Here is a 26,540-nt window from a genome sequence, read left to right on the forward strand (position 1 = left end):
GCAGCAGGCTCCTGTGACTGAATACTTCAGATATTTCTGCACTTTTATATCCAGTTACCACTCTCAAATTGGACCTTTTCTGCAAATATGAGGCAGAACCCCCCAAGAAAATATTCAACTTCTGTCAAGAATAGCGTTTCTGGAATCACAGCAGTCTTGCTCACAAAAAAATTCAGACAAGCAAGCACTCATCCATCAAGGATGGTGGGATTTTGTTCACATACTTTCAACAGGGCATGAACTTGAATATTTACCAAATCTGGTATGAAAATCAGCAGGAGTGTTTCCATCTTTCCTTGCCCCAGGACCTGTATGTAGTCTTAACTGCTTGAGTGACCAGCCCAGCATCCTGTACAGACACAGGATCTATCGCTTGTGATCTCTCCTTCTAAGTCTGAAGGAGAAGAGCATTCTGTGATATTCCATGTCAAGTGACAAATGTTTGCAGAAGAAATCCACTGGTTACACAGCAGAAGTCCTGATTCCTTATAGTATAAAGCTTAGTTTTTGCCTTGTATGGAACTATTGCTCCCAAGCCCCTGACACCTCACCTAGAAACTGCTCCCCTGCTTCCTCCTCCTTCCTGACTCGTTGCAACAAGGAGGCTGATGCTCCCTTGAAAATTTTGCATCTTTATCAGAGTTTCAGCTTTTCCATGTGAAACCACTTCTATTTACTGGGGAAATGCAAAGAGCATTTCAGAAGGATAAGGAGCTCACAGTCATGTTTCTCTGCCTCATCCTGACCCATAAAGTTTCTCCCACATAGAATAGTGAGAGCACAGCTGTGCAGGTACACTCACCTGTGGCCAGACTCAACCCACCACAAAAGGGGAAGCTGCCTTGGACTGAGGCTTTGAGTTGGGCAAGGGAAATAAACCCTGCAAACTACTAACCCCTGCTAGCAGCAACATCAAGGTGAGGCAGTCATCAGAAAAGCAAAGCTCTTCCTTACCAGAAATCATGCATCATGAAAAACCAATACACAAGCAGACAACAGATCCTGGGTATCCACTGTCAGAGATTCACAACTCAATTCACAACTCATTCAAAAGACAACTCCAAACCCACACACAGCTTGAACTAGAGAATTCTGGTTTTAATAGCATGCAGAACACCAAGACACAAGAATTTACCTGGAGTGACACTCTTTTTTGGAGTCTCAGACAAACTGGACATCCAAACTTGAAATCCAATCATAGGGCAGCCATGAAAAAAGAAAGTAATTAGAGACACAAGAAAATAGTCAAAACCAGTCATATCAGAAAGTCTGAGAGTTAGTAAAGACAGCTCTGAAAGAGACAAAGTTTTTCTTAAGAGTAGTGTTGGCATAATGGGGACTCAGAGGAAGGTCAAGTCATAAGAAACACCCAGTTAATTTTTATGTTTTAGTGGTTTTGCAGAACTTATGAAACTGATCTGTAGGTGATCCAATTTTGAGCTCTAAGAAAAAGATATGCCCTGAGCTTATTCCCAATAGCTCAGAAGACACATACCAAGAGATAGTTTGACTTATTAAGCCTCAGACCTGCAAAACTGTTTATCTTTGCAGCTGGTAATCATACCCAAAAGACACATAGAGAACTGAGATTGAGCTTAGCAAACACATATAAGATTCTACAAGCATCTTGTTACTCTGAAATTGCATTAAGGAAAATAACAATAGATGAATAATGCTCCATAGAAAAGAGTACAAAGCTCCAATAAAGGTACATTCTGAGCACAACTAGAAAATCCATTTTTTTAACCAATGAATGAGACAGAGATCAGGTTAAGGAGAAAGCTGATAGGAGTTGCTGCCAACAAGGTCAAAAGGGTCCCTCCCCCTCCGTGAAATGAGGTGGAAATACTTGGCTTGGGAATTTGGGAATAATCTTCAAATGTTAAGTGTTAATTTTTTCTTGAATACACTGGAAGTATGTTTTGAAAGTTAACAGATTTGCCCCCATTTCTAAATAACAAACATTCCCCTTCTGGGGGATGAAGGGGCAGAAGGGCAGCTCTTACTCTCTCCTTGCCTGGGAGAAGAGACATCTAGAAAGAGATGTTTATATGACAATCAAAGAATTTCCTAAATTCTGACAACCCCAAAATGCAATTTGAAAAACTTATTTGGAACGGGGAATCCGTTGGACCCAGCAGTTTAACAACAGAGAAGATGCACCCATCAACCAACTGGAGAGAAAGGCAGGCTATACTGGTGGCCTTGTCTGTTTGTTACTGTCTTTTGAATTGCAGAGTACCTCCAAGACAGTAAAAAGATGAACAGATAGTAATGTAACAGATTCACAGTACATATGTAACTGAGGAATTGCTAGCATGATACAAACATTAAGAAACAGCTTTCAAACTTTGCCGATGGAAACCAGAGGTCCAAGAAACACATTGCTGTTTTGTCAGCACTGAGGGAATGCTGAGGTTCTGAAATCCTTTCTTTAAATTAGGGACACAATTAATTTTCATTGTGTAGTTGCACTGCAATTCAAATGGATTCAGTACTTTGACTACTTTGCAGTAAACTCTCTATAGTGGCAGCTTGGAGAAAATTCTGAAGTCTTTCAACCCTCTGACTCCCAAACCCATATGCTTCACTGTCACAACACACTACAAAATACACAGTGGTAAATAACAATAATTTACTTTGGACTGCCATTTAAGAAAAAATGAAAAAGGCTTTGCACTGGTGGAGTGCAACAGGAAATAATCTGGCAGAGTAACTTGTGCTGTAGCTCATGGCGGGAATATACAGCATGTTTCTGTTACAGACTCGGGCACGCACGGGAAGGGGTGTGAAGGAGTTGTTGTCAGCAACTTGTCTATTAGCTTTTGAATAGACTTCCACTGCCTTCTGAGCATGAGCCTGAACTTCAGTCAGCTGTCAGATCTTTTTCCAGACAGAAGAACCTGAATATGACAATGATAAATCAAGCAGATGATGTCTTGCAGGAGTAACTGAGAAAGTTTCAAAGTTTGCCCCCACCCAAGCTTCAGCAAAAGACAGAAATGCCCAAAGTTAGAGGAAATACACTGCACTTAATGCAAGTTTAGGGCTACTCTGGATCCATCTACACAAGAAGAGAGAGTTTAAACCTAGATCAACAGTAGCCATATTGACAGACACCCATGTGAGATCTCACCATAAATAAAGCAATTCTGTTAGCAATTATCAATTTCTCAAAAAAGCTTCTTGTTAAACAAAGTATTTTTTCTCCTTGTCAAAACTATTGGCTTAAGCCAGAAAAGAAGGGCAATATAAGTATTAACTGGTAAACAATCCCACAGGTCACCAGTGTGGGCTTCCCAGCTTAAAAGCAGCAGCACTTCTGAGCTGCCCCAGCCTGACAGCAGCTAGAAGTGGATGAGGTTGCTTCTGAAGCAGAAGACAGCCAGCATATTTCAGCTGCTCCTGCACATCTGCTTAGCATTAAACTTCCTTCTTGGGGATTTTTTTTTTTTTTTTATTCCAAGACGTTTAAGCTCTAATTGCTACCAGCTTTTAAGAGTCCCCCCTACAAATAATAAAAATATCAGACATTAGTGATAGATTCCACTTCAGAGAGAGCTCAAACGAAGAGCCGCGGCGGGAGCCAGCGTACGGGGAGGAGGTCAGAGGCCTCAGAAACATGCTGTGCCTGAGCCAACAAAACACAAGCTTTGAACAGCCCCAGGTTTCCCCTTTAGGACAGGGTTTTACTGGAATTCTGCATAAGGCTTGGACCTGGTTTCCAATGGGATTGGTAACAGTAAACGAACAAACCTTTGCTTCCTGCCACTCCTCTCCCCCACTGCCACACGGCTGAACACTGGCTGGTCTCAGATCCCTTGGAAGTGCAGGGGGGGAAATCTCAGTATCTGGAAGGAAAATTAAAGTTGCCTGCTCAAAGCAGGCCACTCCTAGGGCAATGGCATCCCAATTCTGCTCTTAATACCAGTCCCCACAGCGCCTGCTGCAGACTTCAATTGCAGCCAGAACAAACTCCTCCTACCGGAATTATTTTTAAAAGCTCAAAAAGAACATGAATCCATAAATTACAGCTAAGTCACGAGGCCAAGGCAGTTGTGAAGAGCACAGAGGAGGCTTTCCTTCAGAGCCACACTGCACAGAAATAGCAGCACAGCAGGCACGTCACTGGAAGTGGCTGCTGAGCCCCATCCCATCGCTTTCAAGCTGCCACGATGGAGCTGGGCAGCCCTCCCACGGGTCAAGGGGGTTCCTCAGGTGTGAAAGAAAAGGAAGGAGCTGAAGGGCAAAAAGCTTTGAAGACAAAATTAAGCTGGTTGCTATGGTGAACATGAAACATATTATTCTAGATTTCAGCAGAAGCTTTTGTGCTGCCAGTGAGACTGGTTTGTTTGCTGCTCCTCCCACCTCTGGCAAGAGAGCAGGCGCCAGACTGCTGGGGACTAATGCTTTATGCTTGTGATACAGCTCCACTCATCTCATTTTAGCAGCAGACTATTTGTCTTCTGTACAGCTAGAGCAGAGCAAGCTTCCACAAAAGCCTACAATAGCTGGAGTCAGTTTAGAATCAAATTCATGAGCTGAATCTACCAAAATCCAGATACCACATTCATGGTACACATCAGTACTGCGCATCCAGGTGGGCTCCTGCCCCCGCAGGTGCAGAGGAGTTCCTCCTCTATGGGCATTTTAGCAGCAGCTGCTGATGCAGGTTCCTTTTGTTAGTAACACATTCTGAAATGTCCAGTTCAGTGTTGAGCCCAGCATCCATGATTTAACACTGCTGCCAGCACCAGGAGGGACACTCTCCTGCAGAATCACGGTTGCTGGGGCTATCAGGGACCATTATAACAAGCTTTTTTTAAAACAAAAAGCTGTCTAGCTTGTTAAGCTGCATATTTCCCAATGACAGTCCTGCAGTAACTGTGGGCAATTGGATCATTCTGGTCATGAGTTTCAGTGGGGTTGTAGTTCTGGCAATGTAACCCTTGCCCCAACTGATTTCTGTGCATAGCTGAGAAATTAGCACAGGCCAAAGACAGGCCTCTGCCAGTGATCTGGATGTGGCTACCTTGCTTTGGAGGGCAGAGAGTTTAGTTATACAGGTATGGCCTGTTCTTTGGAAGTGGCCTTCCATAGAAGATAACAGTCCCAGGGCCATTTAACTAATAAAACTATGTTGTTCTCGTGAAGCCTTTAACATCAGCTGGGAATACCAAAATCTCCCAGCTGTTACAGTGCAACTTAAATTACTGAGAAAGGGATTATAAGAACAAGTGGCCATACTGAAGAGATACTGACATTTGGTCTATTTCCAACAGTGGTCTGTTCCATGAGTGTAGTTGAGTGTTTTGCAGACTCATTTTGTAGACTTATACCCTTCCTGTCTTAATTGGAGGGGTGGAAAGAAAATAAGCAATGCAATCAGTGATTCCTCAGACTGGAGCTGGGGGAAATAAATGCTTCTTCTGAGGAATGGGTGTGTTCTCATGCCAACAGTGGTATCTGACAAGTCAGCAAGAAGTGAGCTGACCACACTGTTCCTTAAATGTGTCCACTTCTTAGAACTGGCCTACAGCCTTGTTGGCTGCAATGTTCATCACATATGGCAGAACAGAAAACAGAAGTTGAGCCTGTATTTCAGTTTACATTTTGGAAGACAAGCCTGCCAAGGAGTTGGTATACATGAAGCACTATGTTGTTGTCCTGGGGGCTCTGGGGGGAACACCTTACTGCCCCAAGCAGGTAGAGAACCCAAAAGCTAGGCTCAGTCTACTCAGTCCAGGGCTTCTTGTTGGGGTTTTGCCTCCACTTTACCCCTTCTTGCTTCCTTTCTGCATTCTTCAGACAAGCAAAGGAACAACCTCCTCCTCCTGACAAGGTGAGGCTGCCCAGTCAAGAGCACTCAGTGAGGAACCCCAAAACTGTGGGGCTTGTTTCTGCTTCTATCTGCAGACAGTGCACCATGCTCATATCCTTGTGACCCCTCCAAAAATCTCAATCCCCCAGATGCACTGACCATCCTTTGTCAGCCTGTCTCCAGGTTTCTCTCCTCTAGTCCCTTCCCCTTCAGCTGGGGCTTGACACTTCAGTTAAATGGGAAGGCACTAAAATGCAGCAGTACTAGACTGGGGAGGAAGACAGAAATACTTGGTTTGCTAAGCTGCCCCGACAAGTGGAAGTACTTGTACCAGAGAATTCCTCTGATACAGAATCTATGTGTAGTTTTACAATACAGCTGGAAAGAGGAAAAAGGCAGATGAACCTTCATCCGAACTGGAACCATTGCCACACATTCTTGGCTCACACAATTCATTCATTCAGTTGGGCAGAGAACAACAGACAGTCAGAGAAATGGGAGGATGGCACAGAAAGGTTGCAAGTGTTTTGATCTATCTCACACAGTCCTACTCAGGGCACCCTGTTGAACTGTGCCATTGATGCTTCTCCCCTCAGGCTCCAGAGAGACCTAAACAAAACCAACATTTGTGCCTGGTGCCTGGCTCAGTGTGAGCCTGGTCAGACATTAAACCTCTTAGGTACCACCACAATGACAGATTCATTTGTTAGTGTAATTGCTGGGCAAGCAGCTGTCCCACACCAGGGTAGCTTAAATAAGCTTTCCTTGTTCTTTTGTCTGTGGGACGTTGATGCATCACGTTTAGAGCAAATATTTAAAGATAGTTGTTGAAGGAATACACATATATTATTTTTCTCCCCAACAGGCGACTGCATTTTAAAGTAAACCTCTCATCCCTGCAAAGATACCTCCTCTTCTATACACTTGAAGCTGAACATCACCTCCACTCCCCATGCCATCTGTTCAAGAGGGCTGTATCTTGAAAAAATATTTGACTAGTAGATTATCAAACATGTAAATCCAGCTAAAGTATCTGAGTAAGAGGATTGGCATTAAATAAGCAGGCATTAAATAAGGCCTTTAATTTTAGTCTTATTCACCAAGTTCAGCTTCATCACGAGCAGCCAGGGGAGGGCCTGTCAGTGTGGGGAGTGGGGGCAGAGGTGCTGGGCTGCAGTGATGGGCACAGCCAGCACCTTCCTCTCTCCCTGGCAGAAATGATCCCACTGGGAGCCACCACCACGCTGCAGAGCAACCTCAGACCACGTCCACTTGCCACGTAGCCTGGCGTAGGCTGGACCCACACACACTGCTTGGAAAATGCTCACATCTGGCTTTCACGTGACTCGAGCGTGCCTCAGAAATTCATCATCTGGATAACTCACTCCTGCAGGGGAGAAATCCACAACCAGGGAGCCCTTTCCTGAGCTGGAACGGAGGAGTGGGGCCAGAGGATCGTGTGCCTGACAAACTGCACAGTGACACACTCACAGCTGCATTTTCACAGCCTCATCCCATCCTTCATCCTTTCTAAAAGTACAAACACAAAGAAAATTTAGTCCCAATTTTCCACTCTGTTTACTTCTGCAAAAACCCATTTTAATCCCATTCGCAGACCCAGAAGTATCCAGGACTGTTTAGTTTTTGTTCTGGCAGGCATTGCTCACATTAACTCTTTCCACATGGCAAGTGGGGATTGTTTCCCACATGATCCCTGTGGTACAGCCCCTGCACATACAGTTTTGTACCAGTTCCAAGTTTTGCTGGGAAGTGCCTAGAATATCTGAATGCTAATCCACATCTACAGCTGTACAAACTGAGAGCATCACCCCTCTGAGGAAAAAACCAGCCTCCAGCACTGCCAAGGAGGAGGGCAGAAAAGCCCCAGACGTTGCACTTGGAAACTCACAGGTATGTACACATGCTGGGATTCATGTGTGGCTCAAAAAATGGAGCAAGAGTCAAGTCCCAGCTGCGAAGTAGCCGTGCTGCCAAGCACAGAACACTCAGCAGCACTGGCGTGTCCAGGCAGAGATGGCCAATAATCAGCGCACACACTGTAACTCCTGCTGGACACCTCTGGAAGTAAAGCTTCCAGCCATTTCTGGTTGGGTGAGCCACTCCATCCAGAGTGAACTGGAGAGAGGATTTGTGCTGTCACGCAGCCTGGACACAGGCCAGCTCAAATGGGCCAGGTGTGAAGCCATGCACAAAGCTGGATTCACTTAGGGAGTGCTGTTTTAGGGGTGAGTGCTCTCAACAGGCTAAGGACACACACCCCACATCCAGGATTCCAGAATATGGGGACAGAGTGCTCACGAGCATGAGACTAAGCTACCCAAAATGCCCAGGGAAGATTTTATCTGCTCCTCTCAGCCAGCCAGATCCGTCTGTGCCCCATACAGATTCCTGTGGTGGCTGAGGATCATCACCCTCTGCTCCAGCTCCCAAATGCACTTCTCACCTGCCTTATCCAGTGTGCCAAAATCAAAATACCAGTACTCTCTGTGCAAGAGAGGAAAAACCCACGCAGGCAGCGTTGATACCATCTGCCACTGACAGACAGAAGAGGGAGGAAGAACAGGAGCAGATGGAGAACAGAGAATTTCTTAAAACCAAGAGAAATGCCATTATATCCCCTAAGGTACCAAGTGCTTTCTCTGCGCTTGGCTGAAGACACTCTGAGGCATTTGCAGGGTTCAAACTGTTCTACCATGGCTGTGCTCAAGCCACACCTCATTTTTCCAGCCCTGCCTGCACCCAGTCTCCCTGCCCTCTCTCCTGGACACAGAGCTCTCTGCAGCACTGATGCTGAACTGGGAACGGCAAAGAACACAAACACATTCTTTTCCCTAATCCTGCACCCTGTCCCCACACTTCAGTTTAAAAGCCAAGGAGCAAAACAAAAAACCCACACAACATACAAACATCTCTTTCTCTCTTATCCCATCTTCCTCCCACCCCAGCATATGGGCCACCCAGAAGATGACAGTGATCCTATACATCTAATGGGCCACATGTCCTGTCAGCAGAAAACTGAAGCAGTGCAGAGTAAAGTCTCCTATCTGCTCTTCTCGTCAGTAGCCTCAGGCAGAAGTCCAAAGAACTTCAGTTTAAGCAGTGACTTTAAAAATATGGTGTACAAGGAGAAGTGTGAGATCAGCTTCCTTCTGCCAGAACACTACAGACTGGATTTGGAGCGTGGGATTGGAGTGGACAGATTCACATCTTGACTGAAGATGCAGAATTGGGTCACACACGCACAGATGCTGCAAGGACATGAAATCTGCCTGACTTAGTGGCAGCTCCTCTTCAAATTCTGCTCTCTGCTAGTGCACCTGAGCACGGGAGCAGTAGTTTTACCTTGGGAAAAAAAAACCCAAACCCACAGAATAGATGCTCCTCTAGTTATATGAAAAACTTGTTTAAAAAAAATACTTACAGTCTCAGTAAAAAAAAAAAAAAAAAAAATCAGGAAAGAAAATTAGGTCTTTGGGGAATAACTGCATCAAGCAAAAACCAATAAACTGATCAGAAGTTTAGCAAATTTACTACCTGAGGAGAAATAATTCTCAGTCATGAGAAAAGGAAGCTTTGTCATTGATGACTGAATTCAAGATGCACATTGATATCCCTAGTAACCAAATGAAAAGGTTTGTCTGTTCCTTAACTGCTATGCTTTCGCCTACTTTGCCTACTCTATCCTTCTTTTATTACAAACTCCTTCATCTTCCTGAAAAGGAAAAAAAGAAAAAAAAAAAAAAGCAGCTATGTAAGAACCAAAATGTTCTGCCAGAATCTGCTGTTTTTAAATTCCATGCAGTAATTAGTACATACAGCCAAGAAGGTTAATCGTATGATGAGGGAACAGTTCACGATTTCTGATTGAGAGCAATCCTGTCAGTACATGCTTGTGAAGTTATAAAATAGTGACTGGCAAACTACCTCATCCAGTCATCCTCATCAACAGGCCAAACGGCACCAAGGAGCCAGTCCACCATCCCTGCTTCTGCTCTAATTGTAGGAAACAATGCAACTGTGCACAGTTCATGCTGTGATTCATCAGGATACAAACAAGAGCACATGCCTCAGTTTGCAGGGATCATGTCATACCACAGATTTCTTACAAGGATTAAGACACCAAGTTACATGATTTAAGATGCTCCTGGGATCTTGCCATGGGCTTGGATAGATTTGTATCCCTATTCACCACCTTAAAAAAAACCTTCCAAGCTGAAGCTTTCAGAGGAACTATAGGGAGACAGACTTCAGAGACAAACACCCTGAGAGCAGAATGACTCAAAGTAACATCTGAGTTAAAAACCACATTCTATCTTTGTTGCTACCACCTGGGCTCAGATCCACTAAGCAATGGCCAAGTCCATGCTTGGGGCTGGTAGCCCCCAGCATCTGCTGCAGTCGCCACTCTGAGAGAAGATGCATGGCCTCATGCTGGGATTGACCACGGTAGTTAATTGGATATTTCAGCCTCTTTAGTAACACACTTAGATTTGGCTTCTTTGAGAACCCAGTTAAAAGGCTTAAGAGTTCTTCTGGCTGAGAAGGTAAAACTGAGACAGATTTCACAGTCAGCTGGATTAGTAAAGGCATCCCCCAGTTCTAATACTAAACATTTAATACTAAACAACTCCAGATGATATCCCATCAATACTGCAGCAACCTTAAGGCAAAGGAAAGGCGAGACTATATGCCTCTTGGAGCAGTCCTTCCTTCTCCCTCTACTGCAGCCATTTCCCACAAATACTACAAAACACCTGCCAGGGCTGGAGGCTATACATTCCCTGCTCACCCTGTACCTATGTGTAGCTAAATGCTTGCCACAGGCCTGTGAAGCTGGCAGAGACCTCCACACTCAATTGTATCAACCAAGCTTTGTTCCCAGGGTCACCACCTCAGTCCTGGAACAGGTAAAACCAGCTCCAGCCACACAACCCTGCTGGTCCAGCTGGGAGCTCACACATTTGTCACTCCATTGAATGATTAAGCACAGAAGGGGTGGACACACTATTAATTTTCTCCACATTGTCTTAAAGGAGGAAGCTCAGACTAAGTCAAGAAAATAAAGCTCTTTTATAAAAAGAAAAAAAGAGAGAGAGCAAGACACACCATGGAACTCTAAGTGCAGGCTAGACACATGCAGAGTGACAGGGTTAGAAAGGTTAAGCTCTGAAGTGAAGAGCCTAGCTCAGCTGTAAGGACAGAAAAAGCCACAAGTTGAGCCATTTCCCTTGGTAATTACAAAGGAAGCAGAAAAACTACCCCAAATAATACAAAGAAATGTCAATTAAGGCACTCCCTGAAGCTGACAGAGTACACATCCTTGGTGCATGAGGGCAAGAAAGTTCTTCTAGTAATGAAGAATTAGGCCAAGGAAGCAACTTGGGCCATCAGCTCCACCCATAATTCCTAGGCAGCACCCCACAAAGTGATCAGCCACCAGGCCCTTGGTGTTTTTACAACAATCCGCTTGTTTCTCACTTGAGGCCCAACTTCTGTCATTGCTGAAACTCTCTCAGCTCTGCTTAGTAATTTCCCCACTGAGGGAAAAGACAGCATTACAGATGTTTCTATAAAAAGTTTGTGAAGTATCTTCCAATGGACTCTGAAATTTTTATTTACTTGCCAGCAGATATATCCTTCCTAGTTTTAGATTATAGGAAGGAAAAAAAAAACAGTGATTGCTGGCTGTGTATAGCCATAATCTTGCTAGTCCAAAAATTGGACAGGGAAATCCAGCTGAAAGATGGTTTACTCATTCAAGGAAGCCTCATCAGCATCCTGAGGCAAAACTGCCTTGAACCAAATCATTAACTTAATATTCTAAGTGCCCTATTACTACTTAAAATAGATTTCAGCTGCCAGACTCAGCCAAAGCACAGCCAGCTTGATGCAGGCAGGATCTGAACAATGACGGAAAGGAAACACTGCAGGACTGATGGAGCCATAACTTCCATTTTATTAAAGCTTATTCCCCTTCACTTGGAGGAGCATCCTACAGCATAGCAACAAGGTGCCAGAGGAAGTCACCAAGCTGGCTAGAAGCCAGCTCTGCCCCCAGCAGCAAGGTATGCAGTCACAGCAGGGGCAGCTGGGCTATGGTTCCAGAAGGGGGTGGCCAGCAGCACTCCTGCCCAGGCACATGGAGAGTTGTGACCACAAGGGCTTGGTCACCTAGAAGGATCACTTTGAAAGCACCTCTTGTGCTGGATCTGACCTCAAGGTTAACAAAGAGAATCCTCCCAGTAGTTGAGAAGCACTGAGACTCAGTGCAGAAAAGTTGTGAAGCCCACACCAGCTCCCTATTGCCACCAAACAGCAGGTCCCAGATGCTCCAGCTTCGTGGCTGGGATCTGACTGCTTTGGCATGAAACCAGCCAGGAAAGATTCTCAGCAAGGGGAGAGGGCAAGATCTTACTCCAGGAGTCTGCAGCTTTCTCTAGCCAGCAAGGGGGTTTGTGAGGTGGGTGACACAATGATAGCTTTGGGGAGAAACATACTCCAACTGGTTTTCTAAGCCACATCGGGATTAGCAGATATCTCAAGGGTTAATTAGTTCACCATGCACAGATGGTAGCTGGTAGGGTTTGCAGAATGGATTAACCTAATCTGTTGCTTGTAATGTACCATACAAATATCCATTCCCAGATTTGCAGCAATTCTACCCTTATTTTGATTTGAGGACAGAAAAAACACACAATGGACGCCAGCATAGAAGTAATGCCTATTCTGAGTGGCAAACGAGTAGCTGTTCACTTGGCTAATGCAATTGACAAATTGGAGTTTGAAAAGTAATTCCTTCCCATTTTGCTGCAGAGGGTCTTTGGGTGGACCAAGAAGAGCCCATTTGTTGCAAGTACACAGAATATGCCCATGGTAACCACTCCTCACAGTTGTACTGAGGGCTCTCCAGCACTGACAGATGGTCACAGAGCAACAATTCAATTGCCTGAAACACGAAGGCAGCTTTCTGAGCAGCTCTGCAGCGTGTCAGATAAAGGCCCCCAAGTCCAAGACACCAGCACATGTGGCATTTCAGGCCACAGCAAACGTCTGTGCCTTCACAGAGCCCCAGGTCTCTGAGCTGGCTGCAGGTTAAAGCATTTATAATTAGATCACATCCAAGCAAAGGGCTGTGTGTTTACACAGCCCTTTGCACAAGAGGAAGCCTGGCTCAGGGCTGGCATGCAGAGATGCCCCAGATCAGCACAAGCCTCCCTTTTGTTTAGCTAAGGACATGCCACGCTATTGCATTTGGTTCAGAAGGTCTCAAATGTTTACAACCAGCATCAACTGCAGCGGTAAATGTTTCCATAACTCCTATTAAACTCTGAACTTATCCAGTTTCTCCCTGCTCTAAGGGGTGAGCAGAGGACTAGCTAGACACTCACTCTGGCAAGGCAGAGGTCAGGGTAGAGGTGATGTTGGCTGTCTGAGGCATTCTCTGAATGTTTCTGCAATCGGCCATGCTCGTGTCATGCCTGCACATGCCTGAGACACAGCAGCTGTGGGATTCCTGCTGGACAGTGTGGGACAGCTGTGCTCACACCCAGCAGCCTCCTCCCAGCACATCTTTGGTCAAGACACAGGATGTTCATAAGGTCTCATTTGCTGGGAGGTGCTTGCATTTTAAAATGTCTATTTGTCTCTTGTTTACAGATGCAGTAGTTCCATGATCTGCACCTATGGAAGAAACTGCATTTCAAAGCTGTTTGTTATCTTAAAAGACCATCACAGCAATCCTGAAAATCTGTGCTTATTCACCCCATCCCTTTTTCAAGTGTCATAAAGCTGATCTTTGTTAGAGGCTGTAACTGGGAATGCCCTTGGCATATTCCTTTGCTCGTTGCGTGCACGCTCCCACAACATCCAGCTCCAAACAGAAGGAAGCATTCCTCTGCCATTCCAAAATCAAGCAAGGAGATGGCTGAGAACAGAGTCCCTTTATGCAGCTCCATTTGTTCATAGTGCTGCTTCACATTCCTCTTTGTATGGGGTGAGTGGAGAAAGGGTGTCCCTCAGCTCATGTTTCCAAGCCCTGGCTGCACAAACAGCCCAGCACCAAAGAGGAAAGAAGTGCAGGAAGAAATCTGGCAGCATGAGGAGCTGGGACAGCCAAAGGAAGGAGCCCAACCTGAGCGCCTCTCACAGGGATGAATGACCATGTCACTTGGGGTCCTCAGGGCAGGGGGCCAAAAAGTCCAGCAGGGAACAGCATCCACCAATGGCATCTCAGCTACACTGACTCAGTTGCTTTTCTCATGATGTCACGGCAGATCAGCTCCAACTTGCCCCCAGAGCCCCAGGAATGGAGAGGCAGCAGTTTCCTTCCACTCCCAAAGCAGTTCCTCACATCTCTTGCACATGAATTGCAATACTCTTTCATGTAAACTGGTGCACAGAGCCCAAAGCTCTCTGTGTCTCCTAGAGCTGTTCCAGGTCAGTGCTAAATCAGGTTGCCCCAGAGACTTCAGCAACGTTTTTCAAAGATTTTTACATGGCCCAAAAGCCCCAAGTGCTCAGGATGTGGCACTGAGCCAAAGACTCCCACACTCAGCTCTGCCCTCTACCAAGTCACTCGGACTTTTTGATTTATGGTCAGCCCCTCTAGGAAAGGCACTGCTGCCAACTTAATTCACAGGCTGTTGTGAACACACACCTTCCTTAATATTACATTTAACAAGTCCTAGAAGTGCAACCCAGACAGAAGCTTTGCAGGAGATTAAGAAGACCAAGCATGCCCTAATTTATTTGTGGGCCCAACACCTTGTAGCATGCTTGCCTCTTCACTAGCACACCCCACCTCAGGGAAATTCAAGGAAAGGTACCAAAAGTATTGGCCTGCAAAGGCAGCTGCCAATTGATACCCAGGCCATCAGGGTTAAGCAACAGCTTCTCTTTAGTGCATCACTTAGCTTATTACAGGATGGCAGCTTAAAAGCCCTCATAATTATCTAACAAATCAATCTAGACAGTGAAATTCATTGCAGACCATGTTACATTCATCTTCCCTTCCAGACACTAGGCCACTGCAGTGTTTCCTTATCATCTTAAAAAGCAGGGAAAAAAAATCCTCCTCTCCCTGCACACAGGCCAGAGTTTTCCAGGAGTCAGTATTGGTTTGAAAGGCTTCTCTTTGGATCCCCTGAATGCAATTTGAAGCATCCAAGGTTCCAAACAAAGTCAATGAGAGTTGCAGGTGCTCAATGCTGCTTAGGGGTAGAAAAAAAAATTAAAAAATAGAAAGCCCTGACACATCCAGCTCAGAGCAGCCAAGCCCAGAGGCCCATAATTGCACATCCCTATTGAAAACACATCTGTAAAAATCACTAAGAGCTACATGGGGAGGGGTAAAATTGGATTTATATAGTCTCAAATCAGGGTTTTATAGGACATTTCAATCCAGGATTTTAAGAACAAAACACTGAGCTACAGCCTTTGAGGCAGCCCAAACCCAGACACAAGCATTGAGAACATTTTGCATCAGAAGCCTCACCAGAGCATTTTGGAAAGGCATGACAAAAGATTCAAATCAGCAGAGAAAAAGATAACCTTCCCCTCCAGAAAAGAACCCCAACTCTGACTCTGCACTTTGACCACTTGCAATGAAAAATAAAGAAATGTAATAGAAATATCATCTCACATTGGAGAGGGAGCTGAATAAATGCAGTTAGAGAAGAGCAGTCATTTTAACTGCAATACTATATAAAGTATATGGTATATATATATATATATATATATATATATATATATATAGCATACAGATATATTTCTTCTATACAGTGCAAAGGAAAGAAGCTGATGCTTATCTCCAGCAGGATTCAGCAACAAAAAGTTAAACTGCTACACAATTAAATGCCACACAAGATGAACAGAAGGGGAAAAGCAGGGGCTCAGGACCTCTCTAGAATCATGCAGCACATAAAAAAAGCCTAGTGTCTTACCTGATTTCCTCTTTGAAGATCCATAGTCCCTGAAAAACAGACAACAACAAATAGACATGGTTAGAGCTGGGAAGGGTGGTGAGAGAACGGGTGCCTCCCAAATTTCCACCCATATGCTCAAGGGCTGGGGCTGCGCCCTCCCTCCCTGGCAGCGGAGGTGAGGGCGGCCGGGCATGGGCGGGGGGACCGGGGGCGTCCCGGGCAGCACCGGCTGGGGCTGCCGCAGCACCGGGGGCGCGGAGCATGTGATCAGCCCGGCAGAGCGAACCATCCACCGCCGGCAAGGCAGGGGAGAGGGGTGTCATTTTTTCCCCTTTAAATTGTGCTGTTAAATGCACAGCTACGGGATTAACCCTTAGCGTCCCCCCGGAGAGGAGCGGGAATGGGAACTGTTTGCTGCAGGGATGCGGCTGCTCCAGGCTGAGCTGGCGTAGTTGGCAGTCCCGAGGCTAATTAATTTGTGAATAACCTCCAGTCCTCGCCTAGTTATCTCTGACAAGCACTTGGAAAGCACAAGGGGGAAAAAAAGCCCAAACAAACCGAAACAAACCCCAAACTTTGTCTTTTCTTCTCTCTTCCAGGATAGAACATGCGCCCTTACTTTTCCATAGTGATTTAAAGGGTGCTGGCACCTCCACTCGTGCAGAACAGCTAAAACCCCACACAGCTGCTCTGGGAGGGGAAGAAATTCCAGAAGGAGCTGCAAGAACTGATTCGGGTTAAGCAAAACAAGACAAAAATCCTTGGCTGAGGGCTGTGCTTCCCCGCGGTGCTCTCCGGAGCCGGTCAGCCCCAGCCCTGGCCACGGGCAGCCCGGGCAGCGGCAGCACCGCCGTGCCCGCACAGCGCCCACCGCCCCTGGCAGAGCTCATGCTGGCAGAACCACCCGTGGCAGTTCTCCTCGCAGGAATCCCTCCAGAGGGACAGGCAGGAGCCTCTACATTTTGGGGGGCTGGGCTGTCAGAAGTGGGGTTTTGTCCCTTGCACCTTGCTCCATCCTCCGGAGGATCAGAGAGGGATTATCCCAAACTGTTTATTTAGAGAGAGTCTGGGGGCTCAGCTGAAGAGCCCCCAAAGCTGTCTTGAGGGCAGAGTTATGTCTACCTGTAAATTCTGTTTCTCCCAGAATTTTGTGTGCATCCCCATGCCTTATATGTCTAGGATGTGCTTCTAGTGAGTAATAATTGGGAATTTTTTGCACCCCCTTTAATTTCCCAGTGTCATTTCTACTTCAATTAAATGGTTGTTTTCTCAGCCATATCTGCAGCTCTATTTGATGTGATGATGCTACTGCTCATGAATAAGTTGCTTCTTCTACAGAAGTGATATCATATGCAAATATGGTTCCTGATATATGGAGCCTGAAACAGAGATCCCTCAGACCAACTCAGAGATGGCACAGTTCCCAAAATGTAGTCCTCTACCCCAGCTTGGCTCCCATGCCAGTCTGGAGCTTTGTAGAGCTGTCAGTACAGCTCTCCTGGCATGCAGAACTCAATTCACATGATTAGAAATGAGGTAATGATTGACTGATTGATTGTTAATTAGAAGAAATTAATTTGTAATTATAAAATAGTTATTTACATCACTACCACCACCCAATTCACAAGGCTTAATGAAAAATAAAGAAAAGCCTAACAACCTGTGAGGCCAGTTTTCCTCTTTTCATTTAGTCTTCCAGTAAGTTTTAAAGTCAGCTTTATTTGGGTTCTGATTTGGAGTTCATGAAAAAAACCTAGGTACCCCATGTCTCCCTGTCTTGTTACTTTTTTGTACACCCACATTTCATTTATTAAGTCAGAGGAAAGCAGTACCAAATAAAATGAAACTTGAAATAAAATCTTCCATCTCCACAGTGAAACTCTGAAATCCCAAACTTGTTCCTCCCAGCAAGAACAGAAAAAATAATAGAAAGCAAAGAAGATAGCAAATAATCTCTCTGGCTGTGTAAAGTGCTCTTTGTGTACCTATTCTTCACCTCTTTTCTGCTAAAGAAGAAAGCCTGTGTTGCTGCTTTGCAATAGCAGCAGCAGCAAAGAGCTCTGCCTGAGTCCATGTTTAATTTTTTAATGTCTTCCTATCCTACATATGACTCATTGATGTATCTTCCCTCTCCCAAGAGATGATATATATGGGTAATTCCCCTCAGCCTCATGGTTTTCAGTGAAGCATTAGTGTGGGGCTGAAGTATTGGTTTATGTCTCCAAACCAATAAAGGAAATTATCTAATGGTTTCTCTTGACTGTAACAATTTCCAAGTAGAAACTCTGATCTCCTGCAACCCAGACTGCACCTGGCACACTGTTAGCCAGGTGATCAGACAAAAAATGTGGTGTTGCAGAAGGAAAACCTTTCCAAGGAAAGGCACAATCAATGCCATATCTGTAGCTATGCAGGGAAGCTCACTTTCTTTTCAGCTCTTGCTCTCTTTTATCTTTTCATCTTCATAGACACACATATTTCCATTCTTCTTCCATTTCTATATGAGAACAGACACCACCATCCTAACTCCAGTGCCAGCTACAGCTACAAGAATAACAATGAAAGCAGCGGGTAGAACTAAAAGTAGCTTTGGCAGGTCTCTTCATCATGCAGGATCACTCCACACTGAACAAACACCTATCTCAAAAATAGCATATTTCTTCCCTTTTTTGAATCTAGCAATTTTTTGAATCTAGAAATTTTGTTTAAAGTCTTCCCGTGGGGCACCACCTTTAGCTGATGCTGAGCCTCATTACTGGCAAGGAAAATATTTCCTGCTGCTAATGGTATTAAAACATAGCTGGTGCCAAGCACATCATGCAAGCTGGATACACTCTCCTTCAATGACAAAGGAGAGGGAAGCTGGATCTCCTTTCTCATCAGCATTACCCCAGGATAACATTACTCATTTGAAATCTAGCAGTGAATGTGAAAGGAGGACCACGGACATTGCTATAAAGCTGATTGCTGTGTTAGCACATTAAGCTATCCACAGTCTGGAAATTTCTGAATCATAAGAAGATCTTATATTGAATTAATACATCAATTGCAATCTAATTTAAATATAAAGGTTGTATTAACAATGTTATGGAAAAGTTTTATGGCAAAAGTTTTATGGTATCTTTAGGGACTGACTTTGCTGCTGTATTTAGTGAAAGTTAATAAACATTGATGTGTGTGCACGTGTTTTGATCTAAATACATACAGATACAAACAAACAGTGGCACACTCAAATAATTGTTTAAAAAGTGAGGAGTATCCTGACATTTGTTCAATAGAGACTACAAAATGTTCCAAGAGGAGAGGACGGGAGGTGACTAGGTGCATTGGCAAAAAGTGGGCCTATCTATTTTCTAATTCACTTTGATTTATATCTGTCCCAGAGGGTTTCTCCTGCATCGCCTCTGGAGACCTGGCAAGTCTGCAGAAGCCTCCTGCAGGACCAGCTTCCCTTGGAGGTAATGGGTTCAGTCAGGGAACCTCATCCCTGTGGGACCCATGGTGCAAAGGCTCTTTTGAAAGCTTCTCCCCCTTGCTGTGGGACAGCAGACCCAGAAAGTTCCCTCTCTGGGATTCCTCCTTTCCCAGATACGTCACACTTTAGCCTGGGGCCTCTGCCTGTCAGTAAAGCAAGGCTTGGCTTCAATTCATTTAGCAAAGATTTCAGACAACCATGAGTTTCAGCTATGAGGGAAAACAGTGCCTGCAAAGCATGAGGAGCTGCCAGACCCACGGAGCAGCACGGCTGGGGGAGCTGCACAGCAGACACACTGCAACAGACGAGACAGAAGCTAAAGGGAGAGTAAATCATCTTCCTGTCTCTTCCTCAGTGTTCTCTGTCCAAAGGAGATGAGACAGTGACAAACCCTGAGTAATGGAGGTCAGTCTGTATCCTCGAGAGTATTTTAATACATAAATTGAAATTGTTCTGTATTTGTTGGCTTTTGCTAATTCTTGTTTAAGTACATTGTAGTCATTTCTGTTCCCAGGGTCCTTAATTCCTAAAAGTCTCTAGTGGTGTGGGCAGACTGTGGTGGAGATATATGACATTTCAAGCAAACAACTTAGATTATCATTTAATCACCGATGATTTGCCAGGCAGATTAAAAGCACAGAAATATTTTTACAAGGAAATCCACTCTCTCCTTCCCAACACTTCAGTTTGCAGTCAGTAATGAAGACGGCTTTTTCACAAACTATTTTTCTTAGCACTGCTATCAGATTCTGTGACACTATTTTTAAAGTAAACCAATACAAAAATACTTTGCTACTATTCTTTATGTGCACAGGAACTTGAGCCTTGAGAAAATACTTGCATATTGAAATGCTCCTTATTTTCATCAACAGCCAGACTGACATTTTCTATTTGAGACAAGGCACAAAACCAAGTGTGACTGAGAACTGGCACCTGCCTGTCACCAAGGACTATGGCTGGAGGAGCACCTAACACATTATTATTATCCAAACACACAGGAGCTATATGGAGAGTGCAGGGTTGTAATTCATACTCGTGGTACTCAGAGTGCAAAAGCTGAACCATGTGCATGAAGGCATCTCCATTCCCACTGAGCTCTGAGACCCATATGACATGTAATTAAGCAAAATTAACTCTGTGTGTTATGCACTGGGAATAGAAACTCAAACAGATGGATGCACACAGCTATACATTTTCCCCCTACAGCATTCCATCCTCTGATATCATGAAACCACAGCTGATCTCTTCCCTGAGCCAAAGAAACAGATGAAGGCTTTTTCCCTTCTTCTTCTTCTTCTTCATTTTTTTTTAGAAAGTATTCTGTTCATTTCCTGACATAAATCGTTGCATTGTGGAACCCTCTCCAACATGAATCTGTCCTTTCTGAGCAGAGGTCGAGCTTTCCAGCCCTGTGAGAAAGGGCCCCATTGTGGTGGTCCCAAGACTCCAGAATTCCTTGCCGCGAGCAAAAGGGACTTGTGGGGCAAGAAGAGAATCTGTCGACCTGACTTCCAGCCCAGGCATTTCTCACTGGCTGGACATGGCCTCTGCTGCTGCTAAGAAGGGTAAACCACTGTTGTGCAATCCCATCCTTAAGAGAACAGGGACAAAACAAAATATTTTGCTTTCCTGTCACCTTCCTGTTGTCTTCACAGTGTGTCTGCAGAGCAAACAGCCCAGCTTTATGTACTATATACTTCTGCTTAGGCTGTGGTGACTTTCTCTGCATTCCATAACAAAAGTGGCCCAGTTTGGCTCACCAGGACCCAACTGGAGATCCTGATTTAGTGCTTTAATGACTCCTGACAGCTTGCTTGAACATAGCAACTTAAAGTTCAACCAAAGTTCTCCCTGTGAAGCTCCAAGCACAACACTGGAAAACTTAATAAATTTAGTAAGTGCAGAAGAGATCTCCCCTATACCAGTAACCTTAGCTTGCACAGAAAAAGCCAAGGTTGGAAGGAGATGGACGCTGTCTCCTCTCCAGCAATGCTCCCTATACCTGAGTCCATGGATTTCTATCATGAGGCAGAGATGCAGGACAAGGAAAGGCAGTATCCTCTGTTCTGCACTTATCCTGGAGATTAGCCCCCCACCAAGTCCAAAGTGCAGGGGATGCAGACAGCTCCAGGACAAGTGACATCCCCATGGGCCATCTCAGCCTCACACGGACACACTGTTTGAGAGCAGCAGCCATTTCTTTCTTTATGTAGAATGGGTGTTAGAAGGACAAGAGATGGGTTTGAGGCACCCAACCCTTTCTCTAAATGAGTAAGAAATGCCACAGATTTTTGTCCCAGGATTCCTCAGCAGTGAAGTTGATTGCTTGGCTCCAGAGAGCAACTTGAGTATTTGGCTCAGGCTAAAGAAATGTAGAATTAGCCTCTTGCATTTTTACAATTATATTTTTATGATGAAATTATCCTCCTGGAGGAAGACAGAGCTTTGAAAATGCACATTCAGCATTTCACCAGGCTGTGAGATGCAGGGCAGGGCGCTCTGACAGCAAAGTCCAGCCTCTCTGGCACCAGGGAGAGATGGCTCGGCACAGGCTGGGGGCTGCAGAGCACTGGAGCAATGAGCTAAGGCCATGTGATCCTCTACTGCAAGGCCTCAACAGCCTTGAAAAAGACAACACAAATGTTTATAGCAAGTTTTTCCTGGAAAGAAGTATAAAAACAAGGTCTTGCCTAAGAGTCACATCCTCATCTGTTTCTGGTTTACCTTGTTTATTCTTACAGATGGCAAATTTCTCCACAGGACAGAAAAACGTATTTACCTTAGCAAGAACTCTGGGTGGAGGTGTTCTTCACCTCCTCTAAACTGACCCTGCTTGTCCCTTGTGGGGAGGCCAGATTTATCTCTGTCTTACAATGACCGAGCATGTGTCACTTTATTATAGCCTTTACAGCATAAATGCTGAGTGATAAAAACAAGTTAATAAAAATTAATCATTCTCATGTGCAGGTTTTCCAGTTATGCCCTTCACTTGGGAATTTTATTACAAACAGCTACATGCAGATACAAGATGTTTAAAAGATGCATCTAATCACAGTTACAAATTAAGTATTGAGTATCAGAGTAATAAATTCAAATGTACCTTATAAACTGGTCGGGCTAATGAGCTTGCATATACATCATATGAATCTGATTAAGAGCTTAAGAAGTCTGCACAGGCTTTGAATCTTTACTTCATTTTCTTAAGCCCTCCCTGATTTCAGGGTGGGTGCCTCAAATTCTCATTTCTGTAGATGTGGGTCCAGTCTCTGGTTAGCAAGCCCGTTGTCCATTTGGGTTTCTGAACTGCAGCCCAAAGAGTCCCCCCTGCTGTCCCTCTCTGGGGACATCTGCTGTGTCAGACTAACTCTGCCCAGAACTGTGTGTGTTGTGCCTGGCCACTGTCTCCTCCACCTCCCTGTCCCTATGGATGACCTCACCAAAGGAGGCATCACCCATGGCCAGCCAGGCTGTGCCTGCTAATGAGAGGCAGGATACCATCCCCCCCACCACAGCATGCATGGAACTAACAGTGTCACCCCCAAAAAGCCCATGCCAGAAAGTCCTTGGAAATGGAGAGAGGGAAGGAAGAGGAGAAAACTCACAAGTGACAGACTACCAAGACTCAACTCCAGCTCCAGACACAGCTTGTCCAAAAAGGCTTTTGCCCCTGAATTACTGCGCCAGGAAGAACAGTTGGAGCACAGCAGTTTAAATCAAAGTAAGAGAAGAGCTTCTGCATGTAACACAGCTGAATCATGGTACTCACTGGCGTTAGACTTTGTAATCACCAAAACCAGGCATGGGTTCAAAAAGCAATGAGATAAATTCATGAAGCAAGGATAAATGGTGGCTATTGTACTCCATGCTCTGGATGTTTTGACCCGAGGAGTCCCACAGCGGCTGAATGCCAGAAACAGAGAGGATACACAAGGGAAGTTCACTCTGTATTTGCTTTGTTTCTTGTATTGGCTGTAAGCCACTGTAGGAGACAGGAGGCCAGATGGGGCCCTGGTCTCACCTAATTGTGGCCTTATAATATATTCTCCTGTAAAAGATCAGACTGGATTAGGATAAATTACATCCAAATCACACTGCATTACTCAGCACATTAAATTGTCCTTAATCACATACTTTGATGGTCTAGAGTCCTGCTTAAATTTACCTCCTGTGCATATTTCTGTGCCTATTCTGTTGAAATCATTGCTGAATTTCAACTGTACGTAACCAGGCTCTAATGAAAAGCCAATAAGGCTCTTTGATCAAGCTTTAATAGGACTCATCATGGGGACATACTCTATTGTGGCAAATGGTTTCCTCATCCTGTCTCTTTCAGAAATGTTTTGTGAGCCTTTAAAAGCAATTTAGTCCTGATTTATGTTAGCTAAGTGATTTCTGTTGCACATGTGAGTTACAAGAAAAGGGCTCTCATCTCTATTTACTACACTGTTCAGGAAATCAGTTATAAATGCTGTAGTGCCTTCAATGTCTCTGACTTCAATGCAGCGGAAACCAGCAATCTGAGTGAATACTTCATCATCCCCAATTCTCCCACATGTGCATCCAGTACTTAAAGTGGCAACCTATAGGATATTTTTTTGGTAAAGGGTACTGAGGTTCCCTTGTCTAAGCTGTTTACCTAAGCTCTTTCCAGCAGATATTCAAGGAAATAAGCATGCAATTCTTTAATAGAGAGCATATGAAACATATTGATGAGTATCTTATAGAATTAGGTGTGTGTTCAATAGGAGTGAGCACTTCATCACACATTCAGAGGTGAGGAATGTAGAAGGGGTGACTGAGCAAGCTCATGTGGTCAGCCAGGGGTGCAAAGCAACCCAAAAGTTTTGATGGCTTGACCTGACCTGCCAGAGGTATCCAACAAGCCCTAGGCATAGGTTAGAGCAGGTCTCTTCCCACCAGGGGACAGATGCCAGCAGGAACCATTGCAAAGTGCCTGTGGGCAGTGGTGTAAGTGCTAAGGCTGCTGCTGCTCTGCTTATGGGGCTGCTGAGTAATGGCATTGCCAATTCTTCTCACTCCCCATCTTGGGCAGAAAGACCTGACAAAGGAGAAGTGACCCAAACAACACTGCTTTGGGGTGCCTTCCTCCTGCTCTTGAGAGAAAGCCCTTGGGACATGCAATTCCCCTCAGCCCTCAAACACCCTATCCCACCTGTGAATAGAGCTCCCCATGAGGAACAGGGCTGGTGACATCGAGCCCTTGGAAGACCCACAGGACCAGGACCCTTTCACAGGAAGACAAAGCAGAAGAATTTTCTGTCTGCCCTTTCCTTTCTGACTGCCCAAGGCATGAGGATACCCACTCACAGCCTCCTCTGAGCACTCTCTTTTGCCCCACAACAGCCTCACAACCACCCCACTGTGTGTGCTGCGTTTCCTCATCTCTCCCTGGGATTCCCCACAGCCTATCCCAGTGTGTGGTGCAAGTGCTGGCAGCAGCTCTCATGCTGGAGGGTCACACAGGGAAATCCCAGGCTGTCACTGGCATTTTTGACATTCTAAAGTCTCTAACTTGGCAAAATAAGAATTTATGTACAGGCACTTCCAGACATGGCCCCAGCCCTGCTAGACCTCTGGACTCCCAGTACAAAGGAGAGTGTGCCAGATGTTTGGTATTGGACAATTTTGCATTTTTTTTTTCTGGTGGTGTTTTTCTGGTGTGCAGTACTTCTGTATACTCAACTGGCTTTTCAGCAACATGATGCCTGGACTGCTCTGTCTTGCTGCTCCTGCTACATGTCCAAGGGCAGTTGGACCTGAAAGATTAGTGCTGCAGTGCACACAGACAGCAGATGGCTATTGCATCTGTACTTACTTTGCACTGCTAAATACCCTACTGCCCTACCTAGTTCTACATCCCCTTTTTAGTGGGAGATCTCTCCCCTGAATTTTTAAAATCATCTGTTGCACATATGGCCCTAAGAATGGTAAATATTTTTTCCAAGAGAGGCAAAAGCTTATGATGCATGTGGGAAGACAAGATCAAGCCCACAGTATGAACTCCAACTTCATCTGGTGACTACAGTCTTTCCTTTCCTCTTTACAATTCCCTCAGTTGGAGCAGGGAGATTAAAGCAGGGCTCCTTCCCAAATGTGCTTCAGCAGCATGTCCTCAGTTAACTGTCTTGCAACATCAAATGTCTTTTCAGCATACTAAGCAGTGTAGTTCTCTATAAGACACCAATTTTATATTACTTGGAATTGTTTTCTGCCTGTTTCTACAAAGCAGCATATGGAAATATCTTTCAAGTCATTGGGTTCTTTAATTTACTAGTCAAGAGACATAAATCATGGCATGTAAGATCTACTGCAAGTTCATGAACTCTAGGAAATTTCTCTAATCACCATCCTTTGAATGGAGCTTTTTTCAGACACTGTAAAACTCCAAAACATAGCTCGTAAATTTTGCTGGATTGGCAACTACTAAAAGCAGACTTGTCTTCCCTGATTACCTACCAGGATCAGACAGTCTTAAAACATCCTCTGTGATTCTAACATTAAAACATAAAAGAAAAAAGAAGTCCTGAATTTGTCTTGCCCAATATAACTGTTGAGATTCATTAAATTATTCCAAATTATCACTGACAGGCACCAGTTGTGGGGGAAAAAGAGACACCTACCCAAAGATAAAACCTTTCAAACACTAGGGTTACTTTTCAAGGTGACCAAACCCTTTTCAAATATCCAATTCTGACAGTAGGTCCATCTCTTTTATGCTCTCTAAAAAGTAAGAGTTAAATTACATGATACTTGCAAAGAAGCATCACAAAGTTTCCAGAGTATTCTGCCCTGGGAAGTATCATGTCCACTAAGAAAGGATTTATTGAGCACTCCAGGAGTGAATGGAGATGCTCTTTTTTTGTAACAGGGTATGAAATAATAAATAAAAAAAGCCAGGTACTTCAAGATGTTGTAAGAGATTGTTTCAGTCTCAATGCTCAGCTCATTTTAGGAAGGAAACAAAGAAAACAGCTATTTCACCCTGGATATACTGCAACTATAAGATTTCTAAAACTTAACAGATACACCCTAAGTTTTATAGTCCTATACCCAAAATTTTCAAAACTTCCAGTGAATTTTGCTTGACTGGTATTTGATAGATTATAATACTGAACTTAAAATTAAATTTGCAGAAGCAAAAGATGGTTTTGCTATTACATGTATGGATCCATTCTAACACTTTCTTTTGAGCCTTACTCAATTAAAAGAGCAAATTAAAAAATCATGTTGCCCTCAAATATATGCTTGCATACTTGCCTCAAAACACCTCAGATCATGT

At 44.5% G+C, this 26,540-nt stretch overlaps 1 protein-coding gene across 7 annotated transcripts in view; it reads right to left on the reverse strand.

Annotated features, from left to right (window-relative positions):
- Positions 1–26,540, reverse strand: part of SH3PXD2A (SH3 and PX domains 2A) — a 245,802-nt gene that overhangs the window by 78,195 nt on the left and 141,067 nt on the right. For 5 of the 7 annotated variants that reach the window (XM_059851910.1, XM_059851909.1, XM_059851908.1 and 2 more), the window contains one exon: positions 15,784–15,812. In XM_059851910.1, coding sequence (XP_059707893.1) covers positions 15,784–15,812 — 29 coding nt within the window. Of the gene's footprint in view, positions 1–1,135; positions 1,184–15,783; positions 15,813–26,540 lie in introns of all 7 variants that reach the window. The other 2 variants (XM_059851916.1, XM_059851915.1) reach the window with 1 other exon arrangement.

The sequence above is a fragment of the Haemorhous mexicanus genome, chromosome 7 (assembly GCF_027477595.1).
Source record: "Haemorhous mexicanus isolate bHaeMex1 chromosome 7, bHaeMex1.pri, whole genome shotgun sequence".
In the NCBI taxonomy this organism is placed as follows: Eukaryota; Metazoa; Chordata; class Aves; order Passeriformes; family Fringillidae; genus Haemorhous; species Haemorhous mexicanus.